Source organism: Neomonachus schauinslandi, chromosome 15 (genome assembly GCF_002201575.2).
Source record: "Neomonachus schauinslandi chromosome 15, ASM220157v2, whole genome shotgun sequence".
In the NCBI taxonomy this organism is placed as follows: Eukaryota; Metazoa; Chordata; class Mammalia; order Carnivora; family Phocidae; genus Neomonachus; species Neomonachus schauinslandi.
The window spans coordinates 38,758,775-38,784,235 of NC_058417.1; the positions used below are offsets into that span (position 1 = coordinate 38,758,775).

The following is a 25,461-nucleotide window of genomic DNA, read 5'->3' on the forward strand; positions in this document are numbered from 1 at the left end:
AGGATCCTTATATACACAGAATAGTTACCATTGGCAAAGGTTCTTCTCCATCCATCAAACGCCTGATATTATTTACAACCTCACGAATATCAAAGTTGGGGATTTTGCAGGACCACCCAGTACCGATTCCTTCAGCACCATTTATCAGCACCATGGGTATAATAGGAATGTACCATTCGGGTTCAACACGTTGATTGTCATCATATAAAAACTTCAATGTATGATCATCTTTTGGTGGAAATAACAACCGAGTCAAAGGGCTAAAGAAAACAATCAAAGAATGTTATTTTACAAAAATACTGACTTTGATACTTAACTTGTGAAAGGACATGTGTTATCTCATATCTATGCATGAAAATTACTTTGGCTTTACTTGCTGACTAACAGTATTTGTTTAACAGTATTTAGCACTTTGTATGTGCCAGGTACTGCAGACATAAAGTCTCTAAGGAGCTCACATTCTACTACAGGGAGACAGACAATGCACATACATTTTGTCAGGTGGTGGGTAAATGCTAAGAAGAAAGAAAAAAATAGGTAAAAGTGATTGAATGATGGAAGGTGCTAAGGAATGGTAACACTTTCTGAAAGGATGACATTACAGTGAAGAAATTGAGAATGAGCCACCATGTGGTTATCTGGAGAAAGGGTATTGTAAGCAGAGGGACCAGTAAGTAAAAAGCCCTGAAGAGAGAGTGTGCTTCGCGTCTTTGAATATAGGCAGAGGCCAGGTGTTTCTGAAACAGAGACAGTATGAGATGGAGTCAAAAGATATGGGGAGTGGGCACATAGATCATGTAGGTCCTTTAGATTTCACTCTAAATGAAAAAGTTGGAAGGTTCTGAACCAGAGTGATCTATTTGAAAAAAATTAGTTGGCTGCCATAAGAAAGCAGGATGGTAGACTATATTATAGTACTTTAGATAAATGGGGTGCCTCAGTAAATATTGAGGGTAGTCAGCTATGAGATTCAGGGCTGGAGCTGTTGAAACTAGATGGATGGGTAATCATCTACGGATGGCAAGTGAGTGTGGCTAGTGGAAAGAGAACTAATGAAGGAGCTTTGGGGCAGGCCAGTAGTTAGAGGCTGGAAAGATGAGAAGGACCCAGCATAGACGACATTAATAAGGAAGAAAGCCAACAGTCTGGTATCTTGGAGGACAAATAAGAGTTTCAAGGAAGATGAAGTGATTAGCTAATGCTGCTGAAAGGTTGAATAAAATGAGAGTAGAAAATTGACCATTCATAATGTACTTTCCATAGACTTATAAAGAGTAAAATTTCACCTGTGGTATTTAGGAACAATTAAGCTCTTCTTTACTCTGACCCCAAGTCTACAGCAGGGTTTCTCAACCTGGGCATTATTGATATTTTGGGTCAGATAATCCTTTGTTATGAGGGATTTAGCATTGTAGGGTATTTAGCAGTAGCTCTGGTTGCTGCCCACTAGATGTAGCACAGCTCGCCTAGTCACGACAATTGAAAATGTTTCCAGACATTACTACGTCTCCTGGGAGATGGGGTGGTGGTGCAAAATCTACCCTGGTTGAGAACCACTGCTCTGCACGATGGAAGTGAAGAAAATATAATTAATGGAAGTAAAAACATTTAGTTTGGCAAGGAAACAATACTTTTAAGAAATTCAGGCACGGCTATCAAACTAAAATAGACTTTAGACTTTCTGCTTCTTGTAAGGAATAGCAAAATTAAACTTAAGTGAGCTAGTTTTTAAAAAGTTAATACTGTAAGCATCTACATCAAAAGTACATTTTCTGATTAACTGAATTTTTATATTTTTTGTCAACTAAATGTCACACTAGTTCAAAATTGGAAATGGCAATTCACTAGAAATTTTTTTTAAAAGTTGAATATATTTTTTTTTATTATGTTCAGTTAGCCAGCATATAGTACATTATTAGTTTTTGATGAACTCACTAGAAATTGAAGTTATACCCACCTGAGCATTGTGAAGATGTATCGAGGACTAGCAGAATCCTTGCCACCATGCAGCCTAGTACCAAACTGACCAATGGGCTGCAAGAGGTTCAGATTATTGCTACCCACAAAATTCTGAGCCAAATTGATAATGGTCATCATTAGTGACATCTGGGGGTGGAAAAAGATTCGTTAATCTGATCTGTAGGCTTCTAATAATATATGTCCGTTATTATGACTAAGCCTCACTATAATCCTATAAGGTTTTATGATATAGATGTTTACTGTCTCTTCCCAGATAATTACATGGCCGATGTACCTAAACTCAAGACTTCTGGCTCCAAGTTCAGGGGTCTTGCCTTCCAATAATTTCTATCAAGTCCTATTCAACCTTGAAGGCATAGCTCTTCTCTTCACCTCAGCAGAATGAAATATTTCCTCTTTGTGTTATAACACTTTGCTCATTTCTTTTTTTTTTTTTTAAAGATTATTTATTTATTTAATTGTCAGAGTGAGAGAGAGCGCTAGAGAGCACACAAGCAGGGGGAAGCATCAGGCAGAGGGAGAAGCAGGCTCCCTGCTCAGCAAGGAGTCCCATGTGGGACTCAATCCCAGGACGCTGGGGTCAGGACCAGAGCTGAAGGCAGACGCTTAACCGACTAAGCAACCCAGGCATCCCGACACTTCGCTCATTTCTATTCTAGCATGCATCACTTTATTCTATAGTGTGTGTGTGTGTGTGTGTGTGTGTGTTGGCTGATTAAATTGTGATCATACCTTGAGTAAGGAACACACTTGTTTTTATATACCTGGTACATGGTAAGCATTCAACAAATGTTTGTTGTGTGAACATTTACTAAACGCCTACTATGTTTTGATTGAAAGCAACAAGCAAGACGATCATTACATTTAAAGCTCTAGAAACCTATAGGCAACCTAGTTCTTTAAAATAAAATGAATGCAAAAAAGCAATTTAATCAAAAAATAAAAAAGGAATATATGTTTGTATAAAATCAAACAACTCAGAAATACAAAAAATTGGCAAGCTGTCCTTTTTAATTGACAGATTTAACCAAAGTTAACAACCTGGAGCACACCCTTCTAGGCATTTTGCTTTAAGTACTGGTCTGGCTCTTTTTCTCCCCACTGACAATGGACTATGGATATTCTCAATGTTAGTACACACAGATTTACTTCAGTTATATAACTGATTCCAGGCATAGATGTGTCACAATCAACAACAATTTTCCAGTTGATGGACATTTTTAATGTCTCAATTTTAGCATCACAAAGGTATATTAAACATCACTAAATATCTTTGAACATAGATCCTTACAGACTTATGAGTCTCCTTACAAGAATATTATTTTTAGAAATAGATTTGTTAGGTTAAAGGATAAGCACATTTATAGTTTGACAGATTTTACCAGACTTTACCAAATTGCCTCTACTATGGATGAACAAGTGTTCATCTCACCAAGTACTCTAAGTGTTTGGAAAATAATTTTGCAGGTATCATTGCTATAATGCTTTCTGGAAACATTATGGATTGTGTGTTTACCTCACCATGATGATAAGAGGACATCTCAGCTACTGACCCAGCTAACTGGGCAACTTTCACCTCTCGCTTGTCATTCCGTTTGAAACAGGTAAACAAAACCTTTCTTTGACCTGGTTTCAAGCCTTCAAAATGAAAGAAGTACAAATATTAGTATACTCAACCTAACCATTTATGGACATTGATTTCTGTGTACGATAAAAACAGGCTAACATATTGGAACTTACCATCCACCATAGATGGGATAGATCTCTCGTTATCAGAATTTGAGAACAGAATAAGTTCCTTATTTATGAAGTCATTGTATGTCAGATATGTGGTAGTTTGTCCATACAAGTAATCCTGAGGGACCAAAGAGAGTTATTACATGATCTAGTTTAAAAAAGATCATTGATCTTAACAATGCTTAACATCAAAAATAAAGAAATCTTTCAGCATATCAATTCTATGATAATTCTTAAGTCCCTCAAAGATAAAGAATTATGTAGAAGTATTTTACAGGTTTTAAAAATAAAGCAAATTTAATTGCTGCACAATTAGGAAAAACTGCATTGCCTTTTTAATTTTTCAGTCCCCATACATTTATGCAGCAGTCTAGATAAGCACATTCATATATAATTATCTATTATTAAATTTTTTACTGAAGCAATTAGTCATTGTGTTCTAAGATATATAAGATTTTTTTTTTTAGATTGAGAGAGTGAGCGAGCAAGCACGTGAGCGGGGGTGGGGAGAATCCCAAGCAGGCTCCTAGCACAGAGCCCCATGTGGGGCTCGATTTCATGACCCTGAGATCACAACCTGAGCCAAAATCAAGAGTTGGACATGCCCGACTGAGCCACCCAGGTGTCCAGATATATAAGATTTTTACCTCAGGAAGGCCAAGTAACTTCCGTTGCCTTCTATCCTCCATGAAATGAGTTAACCATTCCTTTCGATCATCGATCTGTTTCTTGCTAAAGGCCTACACATTAGAGATAAAAAAGATGTCACTGGTATGAACAATCTCCCAAAATCTCTTGTATAAAAACTAAACAAAAATAAACTCAGTTTCCTAAAACATGTCCCTTTCTCTAGGACATGCTTACTAAAAACATTCTATATTCTATAAAACATTCTATTATATAAAAATTTATGTTTCAATTGGCTAGCTAAAGTAGTGACTTACAAAACTAGAATGTATGTATGAAACAGAACTCAAACTGACCAGGCTGATGGCAGCATCATCTTCAGGACCAGAATATTTGAATTGAATACGATGTCTTTTCATATCTGCAAAGTATTCTTTAGCTTCTTTTGATGTGCTGGTGCCCAAACCTACACAACCAAGAATATCAAGTTACTCCATATAATCTTGTACAATGGTATATAACAAAACGAGAAGTTCTATATGGGTTTCCTTACAAACCTTTGTAGTACTTGACTTTCCATTTTTTATGATTTGGAGTAGAACTCTTCCATTCTTCAAATTCAGGAAGGCTATAGAATGCCATTTCTTGTTTGTTTTTAGACACCTGTGGTAAAGAATATGTTGCTGTGGTTTTGCACACTGCTGAGTCCCCTGTATACCATATAACACTGGGGTTGTATGTGTATAAAACGTTGAGTAAGGGCCTTAAAATATCCATTATGGTAATTTAGAAGTTAATATACCTTTACAATGGGAGTGATAAATTCTTCCAGAAAACGATGCCGTAGAAGAGAGGGCCAGTTGTGATGGATAAAATTAATCAGCAGGCCTTTGATATGGGAACCATCTTGGTCCTAGAAATATGTGGAAAGCCAAAACACAAAAGAATTATTTTGAAACTAAAAAAAAAAAAATTATGATTGACCTACTGGTAATTTCTCTAAAATTTTTCTATGGGGATTAAAAAAAAAAGGCAATTTAAATCCACTCACTTAACCTGTATATGTAACACACATGTGATGAATAAAGCTCCAAGTTAAGTAATTTCCTTCCACAGCAGGAAATGCAACAATTAAAACATATTTAATTTAGTGTAACAATCTAAAATATTTGAAAGCAAATCTGACCTGATCGGTCATAATCATTATCTTTCCATAACGAAGAGTCTTCAATGAATCTTCATCTTCATAGTTTTTCTTGTACTGAAGACCCACAATCTTGATGATATTGTTAATTTCGGCATTTTCCATGATCTGAAATAGACATATACCAAAAAAGGTAATGTTTTGTTTATAAATTTGAAAAGAAATAGCAGAGTGTACGTTGTTTGGGCTTTCTTGAGCTCCAGTATTTTCAGTTATTATTAGCCTATATTTTAGTCAGAAAGATCTGTTAAGATATGCTACAATGTACCCAATTTCTTAAAATAAGAACAATAAACTAAAACTTATTTCATAATGCCCAGTGAAGGGAATGAAATACAAGCATGAAATCCTGCATTATAAAACTGGATTTAGATTTTAAAGATGGTTCTACCTGTTTATGAGAAGCTTCTCGAACATTGAGTATTTTTCCTCTAAGTGGGAAAACCCCATATTTGTCTCTCCCAACTACACCAAGGCCTGAAACAGCCAAAGTTTTAGCTGAGTCTCCCTCAGTCAGGATAAGTGTACACTCATTGGAGTTTCGACCCCCTAAAATAAAAATACACAAATTAATATTGGCACATTTAGTTCAACCTCAACTCAGACGTGCTATCAATAGTTTTGTGATAAAAACACTAATAGATATTAGAACTAATGTCCATAGTAAAAAAAAAAAAATCCTAGTTTCTTAGACTATTTTTTTTTTTAGATTTTTTATTTATTTGACAGAGAGAGAGATAGCGAGAGCAGGAACACAAGCAGGGGGAGTGGGAGAGGGAGAAGCAGGCTTCCCGCCGAGCAGGGAGCCGGATGTGGGACTCATTCCCGGGATCCTGGGATCGAGTCCTGCATCAGGCTCCCTGCTCAGCAAGAGTCTGCTTCTCCCTCTACCCTTCGCCCCTGCTCGTGATAGCTCTCTCTCTCAAATAAATAAATAAAATCTTAAAAAAAGGGGCGCCTGGGTGTCTCAGTCGGTTAAGCGTCTGCCTTCGGCTCGGGTCATGATCCCGGGGTCCTGGGATCGAGCCCCGCATCGGGCTCCTTGCTCTGCGGGAAGCCTGCTTCTCCCTCTCCCTCTGCTGTTCCCCCTGCTTGTGTTCCCTCCCTCTCTCTCTCTCTGTCAAATAAATAAATAAAATCTTTAAAAAAAAAAAAAAATCTTAAAAAAAAATTTTGTTAGTGATGGGGTTTAGAACACACTACCCCAAAACAGGGCACTTGGCATATTGAATATTTTAAGCTGAAGGAGTTTGAGAAAATGCTAGAAGCAAGTTCTCTCTGACCTCATTCCCCAACTTTCTACCCTGAAGCAGGTCACGAGGCCCTCATGTGAGAAGTGCCCTCCATATACCACAGAGGAAGGGAACATTCTTATCTCTCAGGGTGACACTGAAAAGAATGTGAATGAACAGGCCTCACTGAGCTTCCCCCAGTTTACTATACTTAGTTCATACTCTGCCCTTATCATATCTTTCCACTCTTCCTCACACCTGACAAAAACGCTCAGGTTTAACCACTTCTTTGGGTCTTCATTTCCCTATGAAAACTCCTGTGTCAAGTAAAGTTTATATTAAATAAATTTGTATGTTTTTCATCATTTAACCTGTCTTTGTCAGTTTCATTTTCAGACCCAGACAGGAACTAAGAGGGTTAAGGAAAATTTTTTCCTCCCCTACATTAAGTAATAGATCAATACATATTCTTTTTTTCTTTTTTTTAAAGTAGGCTCCACACCCAGCATGGAGCCCAATGCAAGGCTTGAACTCACGACTCAAGATCAAGACCTGAGGTGAGATCATGAGTCAGACATTTAACCGACTGAGTCACCCAGGCACCCTAGATCACTACAAATTCTTATTTTATACTCTTTTTTTTTTAAAAAAGATTTTATTTATTTATTTGAGAGAATGAGATAGAGAGAGAGAGCATGAGAGGGGGGAGGGTCAGAGGGAGAAGCAGACTCCCTGCTGAGCAAGGAGCCCGATGCAGGACTCGATCCTGGGACTCCAGGATCATGACCTGAGCTTCGCGAAGGCAGTCGCTTAACCAACTGAGCCACCCAGGCGCCCTTATTTTATACTCTTAATAGTCATTTCAACATTACTGTAACAGCCAAAATTAGAAATGATCTAAATGTTCAATAACAGGGAATTGGTTGATTCTTAACCATATAAAAACATTCTGTTGAATATTACATGTTGAGTGGGAAGTATCCACGGTATGCTGTTAATGAATAAAACAAATACCTGAACCACAAGATTTAAAGTTTAGAAGCATTATTAAATGTGTACCTGCATCATTGGCATCATCGAGTTTGGGAATTCCCTTGATTCTGTTATGTTTTACAGCTGAACACTTCTTGTTTAATTGGACTTGGGCCTTAAACTTCACCCAGTTTAGTATGCTTTCCACAATACCACAGCCAGTTGCCTGAAAATGAGAAGATTCGTGTTAGGGAAGAAGCATCTAGAATACAAATGAGCTCCTATAAAAATAATTCAAAGTTTTAAAGGAGGTAAAAAAAAAATAATTTTCAGACTGAGTATGAGGATGACATGTCTTCCTGTCTTAGGTTATCATAACTGAGGGAACTGGTTCCCTTGAGTTCATTCATTCAGTAAATATTCACTAACTACGTATTTACGTTGTGCTAGGCACTGAGATCCATGTTGGAGATTTAGTGGTTAAAACAAATTGGTCATGGTCGTTGTCCTCATGGACTTTAAGATAACAATAAGGAAGATGGAAATAAAATGAGAAATTCCGAGTGTGATGAGTGTTATGGATAAAAGTATGCTACATCTAATAACATATGTCCAGGGAGAAGGTTAGAAAGTAAAGGCTTTCCTGAGGAAATGACATTGAAGATCTAAAGTAGCTAGCTAAGTGAGAAGCATTTCAGGCAGAAGGATTACCAAGTGGAAAAGCTCTAAGGAGGGGGGAGAGTACTAATGCTTCTGAGTAATTTGAAGGCAGTAGGACTGAAGCTTAGACAACACAGGAAAAAGTGGTACTGAGATGAGGTTGGAGATGGCAGGGTCTTGTAGGCCACATTAAAGAATTTGGACTTGGGGCGCCTGGGTGGCTCAGTCGTTAAGCGTCTGCCTTCGGCTCAGGTCATGATCCCGGAGTCCTGGGATTGAGCCCCGCGTCCGGCTCACTGCTTGGCAGGAAGCCTGCTTCTCTCCCTCTCCCACTCCCCCTGCTTGTGTTCCCTCTCTCGCTGTGTCTGTCAAATAAATAAAAATCTTAAAAAAAAAAAAAAAAGAATTTGGACTTAAAACATTTTTCTTTTTTTTAAAGATTTTATTTATTTATTTGGCAGAGAGTAAGAGAGCATAAGCAGGGAGAACAGCAGAGGCAGAGGGAGAAGCAGGCTCCCCACTGAGCAGGGAGCCCTATGTGGGACCCAATCCCAGGACCCTGGGATCATGACCTGAGGCAAAGGTAGGTGCTTAACTGCCTGAGCCACCAAGGCACCCAAAACATTTTTTTTTTTTAATTTTTAAAGATTTATTTGAGAGAGACAGAGAAAGAGTGTGTACAGTGGGGGGAGGGGCAAAAGGAGAGGGAGAGAATCCTAAGCAGACTCCCCCATGAGCAGAGCCCAACATGCAGCTCTAGTGCAGCTCCATCTCACAACCCATGAGATCATGACCTAAGACAAAAATCACAAGTCAGATGCTTAACCACCTGAACCACCTAGGCGCCGCCCCTGAGTCATTTATTTTTTTTTAAAGATTTATTTTTAAGTAATCTCTATACCCAACATGGGGCTCAAACTTACAACCCTGAGATCAAGAGTCACATACTCCACCGACTGAGTCAGCCAGGCGCCCCTGGACTTTTTCTAAGAGTGGAAGTTACCAAAAGACTTCAAAAGAGAATGAAGACAAAAACGTGTGCTTTAAGACAAAAAGATTACTCAAGAGCATTGCAAAGAAAGGACTGAAATGTTATGAACATTAAGAATCGTTACAGTAATATAGAAAAGAGATGACAGTGAGAGGCTACTGAGGTATCCAAAAGATGAATCTTACTGATCGGATTAGAGGAGGCATGGGGTAAAGAGAAGGCTCCCAGGTTTGTTTATGCAACCTAGTGGTTGGTTGGGGCCTTTTACTAAGACAGGAAATAGTTTTGTTTTTGCGGTGTGGAGAAGCTCCTTGTGTAGAGGTGAGTATGGAAAGAACTAATTCAGTTTTGGATGTGTCGACTGGGAGCCAACTTTAGGCAATGTTTAGTAAGCAGTGAAATGGGCTGAATGGTGACAAGGTAATGGGGAAATACAGGCATATGGATGGTAATTGGCTGTAGTAAGTCCAGTGAGGTGAAAAGCTATTTCTTTTTTTTTCCCAAAGATTTTATTTATTTATTTGAGAGAGAGAGCATAAGAGAGAGAGATCACGAGCAGTGGGGAGGAGTAGAGGGAGAAGCAGACTCCCAGCCGAGCAGGGAGCCCGATGCGGGACTCGATCCCAGGACCCTGGGATCATGACCTGAGCTGAAGGCAGACGCTTAACCGCCTGAGCCACCCAAGTGCCCCTCATGAAAGCTATTTATTTCCTTTTCAGAGGCAGAAGACATGTAGGATGAATCTTGGTTTTTGCGGAGCAGAGAAGGGCAATGGACAATAAAGCAAGGTGCTTCTATTTCTTATTTCCCTGTAAGTATTTACAACTTTTTAAAAAAAGATTTTATTTATTTGAGAGAGTGAGCAAGCGAGAGAGAGTGAGTGAGCGTGAGCAGGGGAGGAGTAGAGGGAGAGGGAGAAGCAGACCCCCCGCTGAGGGGCTCAATCCCGGGACTCTGGGATCCCGACCTGAGCCGGAGGCAGACGCCCAACCGACTGAACTACCCAGGTGCCCCAGTACTCACAGCTTTGATGAATTTTTCACTTAATTGGCATGTTGATCCAAAGCTCTTGACTTGTAAAGTCATGTTTTCTTTTGTCTGAGAGTCAAAGGTTGGGTTTTCAATTAAGGCATTCACAAAAATCCACATGTGATTTTTCACCTGCAGGAAAGGTTGATATTACATAGCTAAAAACTTATGCTTTATTTATAGCCTTTCTCTTCTTCCTTGACTTTAGAAAAAGAAAACTGTGCTAAAATACCATACCTGATGTGCTTTTACTGCAACACCACCCTTGTTCTTCTTCTTCACAACATCAACAAGTTTAGTCACAATCTGATCAGCTACATAATCAACATGTCTGCCACCCTAATGGGGAAAAATAACAAATTGTAAAACTCAGGATCCTCAAAATTATAATAATGATCAAATACTAAAAAATGTAATTTAGCTTTCTTTATGCCAGGGCAGCCAAATATTCAAGCTCATTGTATTTATGAAAAACAGTAACACTTCTATGTAAAGATAAATCATGATTAAAACAAAAATAAAATTACCTTGGAAGTAGCAATGCTGTTGACAAAGCTAATTTGCTGAAAGCCTTTTTCACTCATTGTTAAGCATACTTCCCACCTGGGGTTTACTTGTTCGTGGATAATTTTCAGTGGATTGCCAGTTTCATCTACCTTATCCTTCAAATACATATCTACATAGCTACGGAATCCTTTTACCTGTACAGGAATTAAAAGTTATGGTATTAGAAAAAAGTTATAAAAAGTATTCAATGATAGACCATGAGGATTTTTCAAAACTAATGAAATGATGTTCACTGATGGGCATAAAAGAATGGTCATTAAAGGGCACAAAAGGATTCATTTAGGAGATTGTTTGAGAAAGACATTTCTTTAGTGAGTTTAAAAGTGCTAAGTAAAAAATGTGGCATACTGTTTTCTTTTCAGGAACGTATCTGAGAAGTGGTGTAAAAAAAAAAAAAAATGGGAGGAAAAAAAAAAATCAATTTTGCCTCTGACAATGATCATATCAAGTCCCTCATTGCCCTTAACACCCTGGAAAATGCTTACTGGCAGCTTATTTCCATTGAGAAAGACTTTGACATCTTTCGTGGATCCAGCAATATCATATGCTCTTCTAACCATTAGTGCAACAATATCTTTATCTAGGCTTTGCATTTTAAACTTGGACAAGTCAGGCTGGAAGGTAATACATGTATAATCTTCCCCATTAAAGGGTTTGAGTTCCATCTCACCAGCTCTCCCCATGTTATCCATCCATGTCTGTGGAAGTAAAAAATAGGAAGATAAAAAATTCAAGTCTTTTCACAACAAACTAGAACTAAACACAAATTTATAAGTCCTAAAAAATAACCTAATTATGTTCACGAATAGTTTTCCATGATTTAATAGCCTATAAATTACGTTAAATTAAACCAACCACTAATGCTGTTATAAATTGCTAAAGTACAATTATAATTGAGGCACAAGATATTTATTTATACTTGCCTGTTTGAACATTTTCTTGTATTCTCTACTGGCTGTTTCCACAGTAAATTTGGTACTGAATATGTTACACAATTTGGCCCCATAGCCATTTCGACCACCTAAGCAAATAAATTTAAAATACTTTGTTATCATTGGAAATGCTAATCAATTATAGAGATTCATTCCAATATTTTTAACTTTTATGTCACAGTCATTTAAAAGATGTGTTTTCAGCAACAAATGTTATTTTCCTCCATACTCTACCTGTTACTTTCTTTTCATCATCATCATAGTTACTAGAAGTTAGGAGCTGTCCAAAGATGAGAGCTGGGACATACATCTTCTCAACTTTGTGTTCAACAACAGGAATACCTTTCCCATTATTCCATATACTAATTAAATTGTTTTCCCTAAGAAAAGAAGAATGAAACTTTTATTGTTAAACAAATGGTAAACTAGTGCTTGATATTTTTTATACTTAAATATCATTATTCTTAAAATACAGAAATTCACAAGTCTCAATTTCTTTGACTCTTTTTCATACGTATCTTCTGAAATTCAGCATCAACGACCTTTCCCACCATGCTTAGTTCCTGACACTCCTGAAATAGGAGCCAAGAGGGGAAAAAAAAATTAATCCTTTTCCAACACCCGGGCAGACACTGATAATGTTGAAAAAATATGAAATTTTAAAATGTTAGGATAAACAAAGGGAAATGATTTATGCCCAATGGAAAGGAAAAATTTGGAAACTATTATTTATACTGCTTTCTTTTTTGTTTTGTTTTTTAAGATTTATTTATTTGAGCACGAGTGAGCGAACGCATGCACATGAGTGGGATGAGGGGGCGCAGAGGGAGAAGGAGAGAGAATCCTCAAGCAGACTCCTTGGAGGGAGGAGCCCTACTTGGGGCTCGATCCCAGGACCCTGAGATCATGACCTGAGCTGAAATCAAGAGTCTGACACTTAACCGACTGAGCCCCCCAGGTGCCCCTATTATACCACTTTTCAGAGGATCATCTATCTGTACTGTCCTAGCTCCCTTAGCTTTCTCACCCAACAAAGCACATTGCAAAATAAACATGAAAGGGAAAAACATTACCAATTGTAAACTTCCCTGCTCGCCAAAAAAATGCTAAAAATTTATTTGGACTTATTTCTTTGTTATTTTAAGTTAATTCTTATAAGATAGTACAGTTTAGTTATAACCAGACAAACACTATGGATCTTATTCCAAGTAGTGCTCAGTATTATCTACAAAAAAGACTAAAACTAGCTCAACATTTTTTTAGACTATGGTATCAAGCCCTTAGGAGCATTCAGTACATCATTAACACACTTCCCCCAAAGAAGCTAAAGCATAGTTTATGTCATAACTGATCAGGCTAATAAAAAGGTGAAACAAGCACCCTGAGTACCCACAAAGGGACACCCAGCATTTATAACCAGAAATGATGGATCCAATTATTCTCTATCACCACCTGCTGGTTTACTATTTGAATAGCATCATGAGAAAAAGTAAAAGCTCTAGACTCCAGAATGCTTAGACTGAGCAATTATTGGAGATGCTTACTGAAAAATTTAGGGATGAAGTGTCATATGTCTGTAATTTACTTTGAAAGGACTCAAAAAATATAGATGGAGCAAATTTGGCAAAGCATTGATAACTTGGATCTAGGTGGTAGGTATCATAGATTGTTCATTTTAGCATTCTGCTTTTCTGTGCTTTTGCAGAATTTCATTTACTAAAAAGGCCAACATTAGTATAAATCAAAGTAAATGTAACTAACAGTAACAATGAACTATAACAAACAAAAGACTATGCAAGAGACTTACGGGTCAATTGTGACTCTAATACAAGACATTTTTGGGTCCCTTTGTTTGTTGTCTGCAGCATTGACTGAAAGAAAATACACATTGGTAAGAAATTAAATTAAAAAAAACTAAGATATAGAAAGAAAAAAGTTGTATTAACGAGGCGTGAATTTAACATTTATTCACAGTACTATTCCTAGGAAAGAATTCAACTTGTTAGACTCCAGTAAACTGCCTCACCTTGCCAGCTATTGTTTGAAAAGATAGGAGCTCTGGTTATAGAGGGTTTGCTAGAAATGATACTTCTTATGAAGGATTTGACCAGTAGATCTTTATGTGAAAGAATTTACTCACCTAGGATCTCATCAAAGATTTTGTACAACCCAGGGACAAAGGTGACTTCCCTATAGTTAATGCCAATATCTTCATCGTAAACCCACATTTGCTAGAAATAAGGCAAAGAAATATAGTTACTTTTACCTTATATTTATTGTTTTATCATCATTACTATAAAGTCTTCTGGATTAAATACAATATACATACGATAGCTTAGGCCAGTTCCGGTGACATTCAGAGTACATGGAATATATAGAAAATTCACCTGGAAAAGTATACATTTTAACTACTTCGTAACTGCATTTAATTACTTGGTTTTACCTGGGTCACTAATTCCACAGAGCCAATGTAGGTGTCTGGGCGGAGCAAAATATGTTCCAGTTGGGTTTTCTTTTGATAGATTCTTTCAATAGACAGTCTTTTCTTAGCATCTTCATTTTTCTTTGTTTTGCTGATTTGCATATTTTCATTTACAGGCTAGCAAATTTAGAAAATTGTAGAAAAGGGATATTTAATCGGAGGTTTATTAAAAACTATAAACAAAACACCCACCGTAATGATTTACGCACTATGTGTCATCACACAGTGATGTGTAATCACAATCTTTTACCAGGTATTGGTGCAGTTTACATCATTTTGTACCAACACGGCAATTTAAGTTAACTGCAGCCAAGTTCCCAGGTGTCAGTTTGAATAAACATATATTATCTCATCCAAGTGCATGTGACATGGAACTATTTTCCTTGAATGTTTTAGATGTCATCAATAAAATACACCCACTTCTTCCAGACATTCCACAAATATTTACTGAGTGCCTGCTATGCCCCAGGTACATAACAGATTCTGGTCAGCAGCAGTTTGGGAGCCCATCGATTGAATCCTTTGAATCGTTTTGAACACAGGAAGGACATATTTTGAGCAAGTCGGGCCTGCCGGCTCCTCACTGGGAACATCGTGCCATGCTCTGCACCTTCCAAGGTCAGGGGCATTCAATCCCATTTTCCACCGGAGGGTAGGAAAGTATCTGACTGTGCTGCTTGAAGTCACACGCGGGCCATAATAAAACGGGCCAGTTGAATACTGGCCCTAGAGACAGTAAAACAGAACCCAACACCCCAGAAGCCAGCCAGCGTAGCCAGTATTTCACTACTAGCACCACAAAGAGGGGCTATCCACTTCACGATCACTCCGAGCCCACGAGACCGGGGGCGACGCGGAATACCCGCTCCCAGCCGGCGGCGAACGGACCACAGCCCAGGAGCCTAACCCTTCACCGGCGGCCAGAGAGATGCGGGGCAGCGCTGAGCCTCCACGACCCGCCCCTTCCGCGAGCTGTACCTGCAATGGTGACACCTCCATAGTGACGGTCGTGAAGGGGCTCGAGAACCCTGCAAGCGACTAAACCGGCGGGACCCTCGAGACCACCGCGTAGCAAGCCACTTCTCCACAGACGCTCGTCGGTTAGAAGAGCTCTTCCAGTCGCAATTGAACCTTCCTGTAGCCCGCCCAAACCAGATAAGCCAATCTCTGACTCGCTCTCACAGGTTCCGTCCCGAGGAGCCAATCGTAGCTGGCTTTTTATATTCACCAATGAACGTCTGAGTTGTCCGGGGGCCTGTTTGAACAAACCAATTACGCAAAAGAAGGCGGGACTAGAGGGCTTTCAAAAGGCACCACTCGGAGTCGTCGCGGACAGACTGACAGGAAACCTGGCCAATGAGGAGGGGCTTATTTGTTCTCTCGGGGCCGACAACTCTGAAGAGACTCGCCGATGCCAGCAGGAAGGGGTTTTCTGAGGTGCAGGCTGGGGCAAAAGGAGGAGGAGAAGAATTACTCAGTAGCTGCTAACTTAGTTCAGATTCTTGAAATCTAGAAACTGTTTTCCGTCCTGAGGCTTTTTAGCGAGAGGAACGGGAGTCCTAGCTTCATTTTCCTGAGGAAATTTTGAGCGCCAGCATTCTGGACTGGCAGCCTGGTGATGTGGTGTAGCGAACAGATTCTGGCGTCTGCCTCAACCTCCCCTCCCAAGAATTTATTTTCGAAGAAACGGAAGTGCTACAGCTGTGGTTTTGGGATATAATAGTAGGGCGTGGTGAGGCCACGCAAAATAGAGAGCAGTATTCAAGTCCCCCAGTATAGCGACGTTGCGCGCAAGCAGGTCAATCGAAAGGAATAGTTTGTAGTTACCGCCTCAGGAACGGGGAATGGGGTTTAGGGGCCATTCTAGGACAGACAATTTTTCCTCAGAAAGCCAGTAGGATGCCCTGCTGCTTGTTACTTTTCTTTCCTCTGTTAAATTACCTGAATTCTGCTGTCCAGAAAAGTTGTTCACATTTGACGAGAACATGCCAAAGACCGAAGTTGGGTTTTTTTAAATTTTTTATTCTGCCGTGTAAATGTTTGAATGGGTTTATTCTGTCCTTGTCAATCCACAATGTTAAAATGACAAAAGAATGCGTTTCCCCCTACCCCCTTACAAGATGCTTGAAAAAGGAACTGCACGATTTGAATGACTGCTAATTCTGTCATCTGAACCATCTCCTTCCAATCTTTATTACCTGAGTTTCTAACCCTGCTGGGCAGTTTGCCAGTCGTGCGGTCTTGATGGAGGCAGGCTTTTTGGTGCTTTTGTTTTCTCTGCTGAAAAAAAGAATAAAAATAACAGTAGTACCTCAGAGGTGCCTGGGTGGTTCAGTGGGTTAAGCGTCTGCTTTGGCTCAGGTCTTGATCCCGGGGTCCCGCCTCCTCGGGCTTCCTGCTCAGCAAGCAGTCTGCTTCTCCCTCTGCCCTTCCCCCCGCCCCCCTTGTGCTTGCTGTCTCTCTCATACTCTCTCTCAAATAAATAAATACAATCTTAAACAAACAAACAAAAACCCACAAAGAAACAGCAGTACCCAAGAGTTGGGTGAAGATTACCCGAGATAAATGTAAGGTGTTTAGAATAGTAGGCTAACAGTATCAGAATCAGGAAGCAGGAATCTTCCTTAGGCTTGCATGACAATTTGTGGCTTTAATTCTTTTTTTTTCCCCTTCTAAAAGAAACCAGAGGTCAACCAATTGTTAAATCACCCCAGCATATCCAATGCCTACTCTGCTAGCAAAGCTCCAAAGAGGGCCAATGTGGAGGTTGGGGGTGGGGGGATGAGGGGTGGGGTGGTGATGGTGGTGTGACAGGAAGTCGAGCATGGGAGGTAGCCTATGGGCTAGGGTGATTTTTTTTTTCACCTGGCCTCCAGTAATTCCAGGTATTTCATTCCACTCTCCTCACTGCATGTGTTGATACAGATAGGCAACCTCCAATGCACAGGATCACCCAGGGTCTCAGAGCAGTTGTAGGGAAGCCCACCCAAACCAGGAGCTTCTGCCCATCCAAAAGGCTGACCAGGCCTGAGCTCTAGGGCAGCCTCTCATTCTCTGCACTCTCCCCAGAACAGAAGATGACTCTGACAGACACCAGCCATTCTACTTTCTGCCTCCTCGAACACAGAGACCCCACACGGTAGTGGTAGGTGGGCATGCTTCCTCAAGGATGGCAGCCCAGCCTCTGCCTTTCTTGGTCTCTATCCTGTAGCTCATCCTAGCCTGCAGTACCTTGTAAGACCCATCTGGGGATGAGGCAACAGGAATTTAATAAGCAGCTCCAGTCCTATTTTCTGGGACCCTGCTGTTGAGCTGGACCCTGATTATGTGAGGCTCTGTTCCAAAACCCAGAAACAGAACTGTGGAGTCAAAAGGACTCTGGAGTCACACATGCTTGAGTAAAGCAAAGCAAAACAAAACAAAACAACAACAACAAACCTCCCTGAGCCTCAGTTTCCCCATGTCATCATCCTTTATTAAAAGTACAGAGGGCTGGGCGCCTGGGTGCCTCAGTCGGTTAAGCGACTGCCTTCGGCTCAGGTCATGATCCCAGGGTCCTGGGTTAAGCGACTGCCTTCGGCTCAGGTCATGATCCCAGGGTCCTGGGATCGAGTCCTACATCGGGCTCCCGGCTCAGCGGGAAGCCTGCTTCTCCCTCTCCCACTCCCCCTGCTTGTGTTCCTGCTCTCGCTGTCTCTGTCTCTGTCAAATAAATAAATAAAATCTTTAAAAAAAAAAAAAAAGTACAGAGGGCTAAATGAGACATGGAAGCACTTAGGACAATCTTCCAGCCCTCTAGCAGGATGGTCTTGTGGGGGGTGGGGGTGGGGTTGGGGCTTCTCTTTTGGACACAAGCTGTTTATCAACCCCTCTCCTTTCCAGAGCCTATCACAGAGTGTTCTACAGGACTTGTTGGGAGCCATGGAGGGAAGTCTGAGATGGGTGGGCCTGGGAGGCATTGTCCACAAAGAGGGAATTTCAGGTGCCTGCTAGCCATTACTCCTGGAGGCAAGAAGGGGTTGGGAGTCAGTTCCAAGGGCTTTGATGGACTGAGGGGGCAGCTCCCGTATCCTCATTACCTACCCACAACTTTGCTAGCTACTTGTACCTTTTCCCCATCCCTACCCCTACCTGGGGGCAATATTAAGCACTAGAGTCAGATTCCTGGCCACAGTACTTGGCTGGGTGTATTACCTTGGCAAGTCACTCAGTCTTACTGTGTCTCCATTACTTTACCTAAAATGGGGATAATGAGAGTACCTCCACATAGGGGAGATAACACATGGGTAAAGTTCTTAGTGCATTGCTTGGCAAATAATAAATGCTCAAAATATGTTAGCAGTTATTACCTCTACTCCTTTTCAAGACCATCCCCCCCTTCCCTTTTCGATTCTCCCAAGTCCTCTCCTCCAAAACCAATTCAAAATTCCCCTTGTTCAGGGAGTCTTCTTAGATCTTTTTTCAGGCTTCCTTCAGTTGTTTGGAATACATTTGCAAATGCGAATGAGTTCCTTTGATAAATATTTTTTGGTTTTCTTATGGGTATTTGTGTTTTCTGTCTCTCCACTCAGCAGCAGGGGGAGGGGGTCCTAAAGGAGCTGTGTCTCCATCCTCCACCTGGAAGTTCCTCTTGAAAGTGAATTATTTCTTCCCTCTAGCTGGCTGAGTGAATGGGGCTGGACTGAAAATGTGGCTCTGGATTTGGGGGATGGAGCTGGTTAGGCTAGAGCTAACTGGGAATTCCTGAATGAGGCTGGGCTGGCCCAGGATGGGGGGTGGTTAGGGCTGGGCCAACAGACCCTGTTTACCTTGAGGTTAATGACAGCAGGGTCCAATCAGTCCTTTTTACCAGGGATACCAGCTTTGGGTTGGAGAAGGCCAGGAAAGCCCAAAATGTCTCATAGAGCTCAGCCTCTCCCTGTTGGTGGCACTGCAGGTCTGTTTCTTGGAACATTAATGGCCCCAGGCAAAGGGACAGTGAGGGCCACCAAACAGAGCTGGGAGGAGAGCAAGGGAGGCTAAAGTAGGGAGGAACTCAAGACCAGAGATTAGTCCCCAATAAGTCCACTCAGGGATTTCCCTCAGCAGTCTGGCAGTCCAGTATCTATCAAAATTTAAAAGTGTACATACCTTTTGATTCAGTAATCTAACTTCTAGGAATACCTGACACACTCCTATAATTGTGTGTGTACATAAAATTATTGCAATATTGTTTTTGTTGGAAAAGAACTGGCAGCATGGAATGGAATGATATTGTGAAAATTAGTAAAGGGCATCTGACTCTTGGTTTGGGCTCAGGTCATGATCTCATGTGTCATGAAATCAAGCCCTGCATCAGGCTCCACATGGGCTCAATGGGGAGTCTGTGTGAAGATTCTTTTCTGCCCCTCCCCAACTTGCACTCATGCTCTCTCTCAAAAATAAATAAATAAATCTTTAAAAAAATAGACACATAGATCAATGGAACAGAATAGAAAGCCCAGGAATAAACCCACAATTATATGGTCAATTAATCTATGACAAAGGAGATAAGAATATGCAATGGTGTTGGGAAAACTGGAACAGCAACATGCAAAAGAATGAAACTGGACCACTTTTTTTACACCATATACAAAAGTAAACTCAAAATGGATTAAAGACCTAAATATGAGACCTGAAATATAAAAATCCTAGAAGAGAGCACAGGCAGTAATTTCTCTGACATTGGCCATAGCAATATTTTTCTAGATACGTCTCCTAAGGAAAGGGAAACAGAAGCAAAAATAAACTATTGGGACTACAAAAAAAAAAAATTTCTGCACAGCAAAAGAAACAATAAAAAAAAAAAAACACAAAAAGACAACCTACTGAATGGGAGAAGATATTTGCAAATGATATATCTGATATGGGGTTAATATCCAAAATATATAAAGAACTTATATAACTAAACATCAAAACCCCCGAATAATCCAATTAAAAAAATGGGCAAAAGACATGAACAGATATTTCTCCAAAAAAGACATACAGATGGCCAACAGACACATGGAAAGATGCTCAACATCATTAATCATCAGGGAAATGCAAATCAAAACCACAATGAGATATCTTACACCGGTCAGAATGGCTAAAATCAAAAACACAAGAAACAACAAGTGTTGGCGAGGATGTGAAGAAAAAGGAACCCTCATGCACTGTTGGTAGGAATGCAAACTGGTGCAGCCACTGTGGAAAACAGTATGGAGGTTCCTCAAAAAATTGAAAATAAAGTTACCATATGATTCAGTAATTCCATTACTGGGTATTGACCCAAAGAATACAAAAACACTAATTTGAAAAGATATATGTACCCTATGTTTATGGCAGCATTATTTACAATAGCCAAAATATGGAAGCAACCCAAGCGTTCTATCTATTGAAGAATGGATAAAGAAGATGTACACACACACACACACACACACACACACATATACACACACCGGAATATTACTTAGCCACAAAAAAGAATGAAATCTTACATAATTTACAACAACATGGATGGACCTAGAGGGTATAATGCTAAGTGAAATTAGTCAGTCAGAGAAAGAAATACCTTATGATTTCATTAATACGTGGCATTTAAGAAACAAAACAAACGATCAAAGAAAAAAAGAGACACAAAAAACCAGACTCTCAACTATAGAGAACAAACTGGTGGTTACTGGGGGGTGGGGGGGGGGGGAAGGTGAGTGGGGCATGGGTGAAATAGGTGAAGGCGATTAAGAGTACACTTATTGTGATGAGCACTGAGTAATGTATAGAATTATTGAATCACTATATTGTACACTTGAAACTAATATAACACTGTACATTAATTATACTGGAATTAAAAAAATTAAAACATTTAAAAACAAAGAATTTTGACCTGATAAATACACATTAGACAACTAAGGAAGTATTCTATTCAAGGATGGGAAAAATCCAGGGTAAGATTTGTCTTTGATAAGTAAAAAGGAACAATTTATAGGAGAGGTGCTGATGTAAGAAAGTGCCATGTAAAGAAAAAGTTTCCAATTAGAGCTGTTCAAGAATGGACATTCTTAGGACATAGGGACTTCTACCACTGGAATGTTGAAGAGTCTAGATGATCATTTTCTAGGTATGTTATAAGAGTGATCTCTCCAGATTGAGGGTTGGACTCAATGAGTTATAAGATCCCTTCTGACTTTAAGATGTTATGGTGATTTTACCTAGGAGTTTATGTTTCCATAAATTGTGCTCTAAATTGTTTATCATATTCAAACATAGTCTTATTTAACACTAGTATTTTACTAGTTTAACAAAGAGTGATTTTTCAGAAAGCATAACCAAGCAGAAAAATGTAACATAGTCCCTGTCTGGAGTAGCCTCTGCTTGGAATGACCTCTGTTAATGGTTAATTTTCTATGTCAACTTGGTTAGGTTATGGCATCCAGTAGTTTGGCCAAACAGTAATCTAGATGTTGCAGTGAAGGTATTTTTTAAATGTAATTAGCACTTAAAATCAGCTGACTGTAAGAAAAAGGCTTGTAGGGGTGCCTGGGTGGCTCAGTCGTTAAGCGTCTGCCTTCGGCTCAGGTCATGATCCCAGAGTCCTAGGATGGAGCCCGCACCGGGCTCCCTGCTCGGTGGGAAGCCTGCTTCTCCCTCTCTCACTCCCCCTGCTTGTGTTCCCTCTCTCGCTATGTCTCTGTCAAATAAATAAATAAAATCTTAAAAAAAAAAAAAAGAAAAAGGCTTGTAATGCCTCTATAATGCTTCTGTAATGCAGGTGGGCCTCATCCAATCAGTTGAAGGCCTTAGGAGGAAAAAATGGAGGTTTCTCAGAAAAGACAGAATTCTGCCTCAGGACTGAACAGAAATCCCACAAGAGTCTCCAGCTGCCAGTCTGCCTACATATTGCAGACCTGCCAGACCCCACTATCGGAGCCAATTCCTAAAAATAAATCCTATTACATATAAATTTTCTGAGTGCCAATTATATACTAGACACAGTAATAGGCACTCTGCATAATTTTCCCCCTAATCTTTATACCAACCCTTTATACTGAGGAAACTGAGGATTAGAGGAGTTAGGTAATTTCCTCAAGATTGTTAAATTCTGGGTGCCTGGGTGGCTCAGTTGGTTAAGCGACTGCCTTCGGCTCAGGTCATGATCCTGGAGTCCTGGGATCGAGTCCCACATCGGGCTCCCTGCTCAGCAGGGAGTCTGCTTCTCCCTCTCCTCCCTCTTGTGCTCTCTCTCTCTCTCAAATAAATAAATAAAATCTTTAAAAAAAAAAAGATTGTTAAATTCTACTTATCTTTCAAGACACAGATCCAACATCACTTCCCTTTGAAGTTCTCCCTAACCACACACTCTGGGCTCCTCTCTGCTTTCTTGGCATCCAGTACTTTTCTCTCTGTTACATAACACTGATCATGTTGTGTTTACCTGTGGTCTCCCTCTTCAGACCACAAGCTCTTCTGAAGGCAGGGATTTGCCTGCTCCTTTGGAACCCTCAGCACCAGTACAATGCCCACTCCCCAGGAGACTCTCTGTGAATGCTATCAGTACTATCGTTGTCCACCTGGGGGCAGCATAAGCATCAGCAGGCCCCCTTATGCAGGAGTGCACAACTCTGGAGGGACAGCCCAATAAAGTCAAACCCCAAAGTGAAAGGAAAGGTCCACACATGCCTCTGTTTACTACCCCCTGGAAGCTGGGACTCACTGTACCAAGAGTTTGCTCCCTCCCCTTGGGATTCACTCGACTGAGTACCCATTGCTGACATTGGCTGGGCTGCCCTTTGGGACAGTGGGACTGTCCCAGGGCTTTTGCACCTTGAACTCAAAGACTCAGTGAGGTAGCTGATGGAATGAAAACCCAGAAGGGGCAGAAGGGGTCAGCTGCAAGAGTTCTACTTGAGGGGACTTCTCCGAAATAAGGCTGTATCCCCATGAGGTGAAAGGGGAGGAGGAGAATTCTGCTCTAGGGTGAATGAACCCTGCTCCTAACTGGAGTGGGTAAAGAGAAAACCCAAGCAACCTCAGTCACAAGCCCCTTACCTCCAACCCTTCTCTTAGATGTTCTGCTCTTCCCATATCACTTCTAAGGATAGGGTAAGCTGGGGGTGTGGACAGGTGAGGTGCTCCTACATCTGAACTCAGCAGAGAGGTTGTAGATCAAGTCTCTGTCTGAAGTACAGACAGGGCAGTCACAGGGGGTCTCTGTAGATACTCTCCTACTTCTCTTACTTGGGGCTACCAGGAGGCAGAATGTATGTCTTGGGGGGTGATGGTGGTACTGGGGACAGCAGGGAAGGGTGGGGGAGAGCATCCATTCATGCCAGAGCACTTTGAGAGAGGTGGAACAGGTGAAGGAATGAGGGAAAGGCAAGGTATTGCAGATGACTTAAATTCTGAGCAAACAAATGAGAGAAGAACAGGTAAGGGAGGCATCTGGAATCATTTATCCAGAGAAAATAAAAATATTTTCATAGACTTCACTGACATGTAAGAAGTGACATGTCCAAGATCACATACAATTCTGTGTTTTGACTATACACACTACCTCCTCTTCCTTCCTAAAGGAATATCCTCATATGCCTATTAAATCTCACCTTCCATCATTGATTCCTTTAGCTTTGAGGAGGTAGAAGAGAAAGAGGGAGAACAGCCATGAAGGAGGGGTGCTCTGGCCTATTCTCTCAGGGAGAGCCATCTAAGCATAGATCATCTTTCCATTTGGACCTGGGGCTCCAGGAGGCCCCTGCAAGCCATTTACCATCCACCCAGCCCCATCCACCACTTACCCTCCCATGAACTCACCATCTACCCATTTTCCACCCACCACCTCCCACAACCCATATGCCTTCCACCCCTTACCTCTGGTCTGACTTCTCCCTTCAAAGGTGAGGCTGATCTGGGGCTACAGGATGTGCTGAGAGGCCAGGGATTGCTGGGGGCCCTGGAGGATTAGGGGGCCCTGGGCTCCCCATAGGCCCCTACTCACCAGGAAAGCCAGGAGTCCAGTCATGGGGTACTCCTTCCCCTTGCTCTCCCTGTTGGGGCAGAAGGGCTGGTAGTAGAGGTAGAAGTGGGGATGGGAGCGTGAGTTTTCTCTCTCACTCCAGCTCCTCAGTCTTCCTTCTGTTCCCCTATCCCACCTCCACTACCATCCCATAAAGTCCCAGAGTTCCTGACATTTCCACCCAGACAGGCACTTACCTGACATTCAGGGGGCCCAACAGAACAGACACACCTAGAAGATGTGACAGGAGCAGGGTTGGATCTCCTTGGAAGAGAGATTAAAACTGGCTCTTTGATTACCAAATTCAGGGCCCTCATTGTACAGATGGGGAAACTGAGGCCCAGAGAGAGATATAACTGTAGGTGACTGCAATGGCAGCAAGCCGGCCTGGAGGATGGGGTGAGAAAGCCAGTATGTCTCATAATGTGGGGAATGGGGTCACCTGGATCTGTCACTTTCTTTCTTTTTTTTTTTTTAAGATTTTTTATTTATTCATTTGAGAGAGAGAGAAAGAGAACGAGCATGAGCAGGAGGGGAGGGTGAGAGGGAGAGGGAGGAGCAGACTCTCTGCTGAGCAGGGATCCCAAAGTGGAGCTGGATCCCAGGACCCCCAGGATCATGACCTGAGCCAAAGGCAGATGCTTAACTGACTGAGCCACCCAGGCACCCCTGGACCTGTCATCTTCTACCCAGTTCTGAAATTGGCAGAAATCCCAGAAAATGTCCTTGGGAGGTGTGATGTTGTGATAAGAAAAATATGTTTGGTCTTTCTTTGATCCTGGCAGAGTTAAACCCTTGGAATTTCCTAAGTGATCAGAGCCATAAAGGTGTCTTTTGTTATGTTAATGAGGCGACTTTCAGAAAGCCCCTAGGTAACCTGAGGATGGGGGCTGGTTGCCAGGGAGCCACCCCTGTGATCAGAGAGTGGGAACTGTTCCAACCCCCTACCTCCAAGGAGGGGAGAGGTGCTGGAGATTGAGTTCAATCACCAATGGCCAATGATTTAATTAATCATGCCTCTGTAATGAAGGCTCCATAAAGG

At 41.1% G+C, this 25,461-nt stretch overlaps 1 protein-coding gene across 1 annotated transcript in view; it reads right to left on the reverse strand.

Annotated features, from left to right (window-relative positions):
• Positions 1 to 15,436, reverse strand: part of TOP2A (DNA topoisomerase II alpha) — a 29,297-nt gene extending 13,861 nt beyond the window's left edge. Inside the window, exons 1-21 of the mRNA XM_021704577.2 lie at positions 15,392 to 15,436; positions 14,375 to 14,530; positions 14,072 to 14,162; positions 13,739 to 13,802; positions 12,166 to 12,311; positions 11,923 to 12,020; positions 11,485 to 11,697; positions 10,960 to 11,133; positions 10,670 to 10,771; positions 10,427 to 10,564; positions 7,840 to 7,978; positions 5,940 to 6,097; positions 5,531 to 5,656; positions 5,147 to 5,257; positions 4,902 to 5,007; positions 4,701 to 4,810; positions 4,365 to 4,457; positions 3,721 to 3,835; positions 3,497 to 3,618; positions 1,958 to 2,106; positions 29 to 260 (exon numbers count right to left, since the gene is read on the reverse strand). Coding sequence (XP_021560252.1) covers positions 29 to 260; positions 1,958 to 2,106; positions 3,497 to 3,618; positions 3,721 to 3,835; positions 4,365 to 4,457; positions 4,701 to 4,810; positions 4,902 to 5,007; positions 5,147 to 5,257; positions 5,531 to 5,656; positions 5,940 to 6,097; positions 7,840 to 7,978; positions 10,427 to 10,564; positions 10,670 to 10,771; positions 10,960 to 11,133; positions 11,485 to 11,697; positions 11,923 to 12,020; positions 12,166 to 12,311; positions 13,739 to 13,802; positions 14,072 to 14,162; positions 14,375 to 14,530; positions 15,392 to 15,412 — 2,664 coding nt within the window. The 5' untranslated portion in view covers positions 15,413 to 15,436. The remainder of the gene's footprint in view (positions 1 to 28; positions 261 to 1,957; positions 2,107 to 3,496; positions 3,619 to 3,720; positions 3,836 to 4,364; positions 4,458 to 4,700; positions 4,811 to 4,901; positions 5,008 to 5,146; positions 5,258 to 5,530; positions 5,657 to 5,939; positions 6,098 to 7,839; positions 7,979 to 10,426; positions 10,565 to 10,669; positions 10,772 to 10,959; positions 11,134 to 11,484; positions 11,698 to 11,922; positions 12,021 to 12,165; positions 12,312 to 13,738; positions 13,803 to 14,071; positions 14,163 to 14,374; positions 14,531 to 15,391) is intronic.
• Positions 15,437 to 25,461: the final 10,025 nt, after the last annotated feature.